General features: G+C 60.6%; 1 protein-coding gene across 1 annotated transcript in view; it reads left to right on the top strand.

The window, feature by feature from the left end:
• The window catches only part of KIAA0232 (KIAA0232 ortholog), a 15,931-nt gene extending 15,795 nt beyond the window's left edge, over positions 1-136 (top strand). The window contains exon 9 of the mRNA XM_006893672.1: positions 78-136. Within this exon, the coding sequence (XP_006893734.1) occupies positions 78-136 (59 nt within the window). The remainder of the gene's footprint in view (positions 1-77) is intronic.
• The last annotated feature ends 1,122 nt before the right edge of the window (positions 137-1,258 follow it).

Here is a 1,258-nt window from a genome sequence, read left to right as displayed (position 1 = left end):
TCTCTCTCCCCACCCCCTTCCTGTCCCCCTTCTCTCTCCCTTCCCCTCCTGCTGCCCCTTCCCCTCTCTTGCTGCAGAGCTGAGACGGCCGGAGCGGAGCCCGCAGTTAAGCCCTGGGCTGTTGGAAGTAGACTAGGCTGATTTCCGGTCAGGATGGGTGTGCATGTGCTTGTTCCCCGGGCGCCCGCTTTCTGCATCCTGCGTGAGTGCTGCTCGGCCCCCCACAGAACGGACACCAAGTGGCAGATACGTCCTCCGAGAGGCTGTGAGCAACACAGGCTCCCACTTTGCGACCTGAAGACCCCGAGGATGGGCTGGGGCGTTGCGGCTGGCCGGTCCCTGAAGGCCATCTGGGCACATGCAACCTGTCGTCCCCTGGTGACTCCCGACTCCACAGACATGTCAGCTATCCGCATGGTGCCCAGTCAGCCTCCTGTCAGCCATGTGTTGGAGAGGGACGGGGACCGGCCTTGGCGGGGGGCTCGCAGGAGCTGGCGCCCGGGCTCCAGCCACGCAGTGTTCGACGCGTTAAAGCGGGCCTGTGTGCGCGGGTAAGGTTTGGGTTGCTGTTATTTATTTACAGATAAGTTCTATGTATTTTTTTTTTCCTGGAGCTTCCTAAAAATTGACTAGCCTCTGCACTGAAATAGTTTAACAGCAAAGCAAAAAAGAAGGGCATCCATCCCTATGGTCATGGCGCCGGCTGCCCCGGACCGTCGTCTGCAGCAGGGGCAGAACTCCTCCCGAGCCGCCTTGGCGAGTGCGGGGCGGCCGGCGGGCACGGGGTGGGGGACACGGGGGTCGGGAGTCCTGACGTGTGGTGTGTGTGGTGTGTGTGTGTGTGTGTGTGTGTGTGTGTGTGTGTGTGTGTGCAGGGGCGGGAGTCCTGCCGTGTGTGTGTGTGTACACGGGAGTCCTGCTGTGTGTGTACGCGTGCGTGTGCCCCTAGTTGGGGGCCGGGCAAGCACAGGGCCGGCAGCCTGTTAGCTTGGTGAGCCGGGGGGCCAGCTGCCGAGCCGCCTGCGGCATGACGATGACGTGGCTGCACCCAAGCTGCCGCTGTGGCCACCCGTCCTGACCTCACCTTCACCACAGTAACTGAGTTTTCGTTTTCTTGTGGAGTTAACACCAAATAAAAACTGAAAAAGAGCAGACTGGCACCTCTGGTTTATCATAGCGAAGATTCATGTGCAAATGCTGTGAAGACCAGAGGATGGGCCCAGCCTCACGGCTGAGGACACACAGCCTGGAGACACCT

Source organism: Elephantulus edwardii, unplaced genomic scaffold (genome assembly GCF_000299155.1).
Source record: "Elephantulus edwardii isolate Elephantulus edwardi_28Jun2011 unplaced genomic scaffold, EleEdw1.0 scaffold00129, whole genome shotgun sequence".
In the NCBI taxonomy this organism is placed as follows: Eukaryota; Metazoa; Chordata; class Mammalia; order Macroscelidea; family Macroscelididae; genus Elephantulus; species Elephantulus edwardii.
This window is presented reverse-complemented; position numbering and strand designations above follow the sequence as displayed.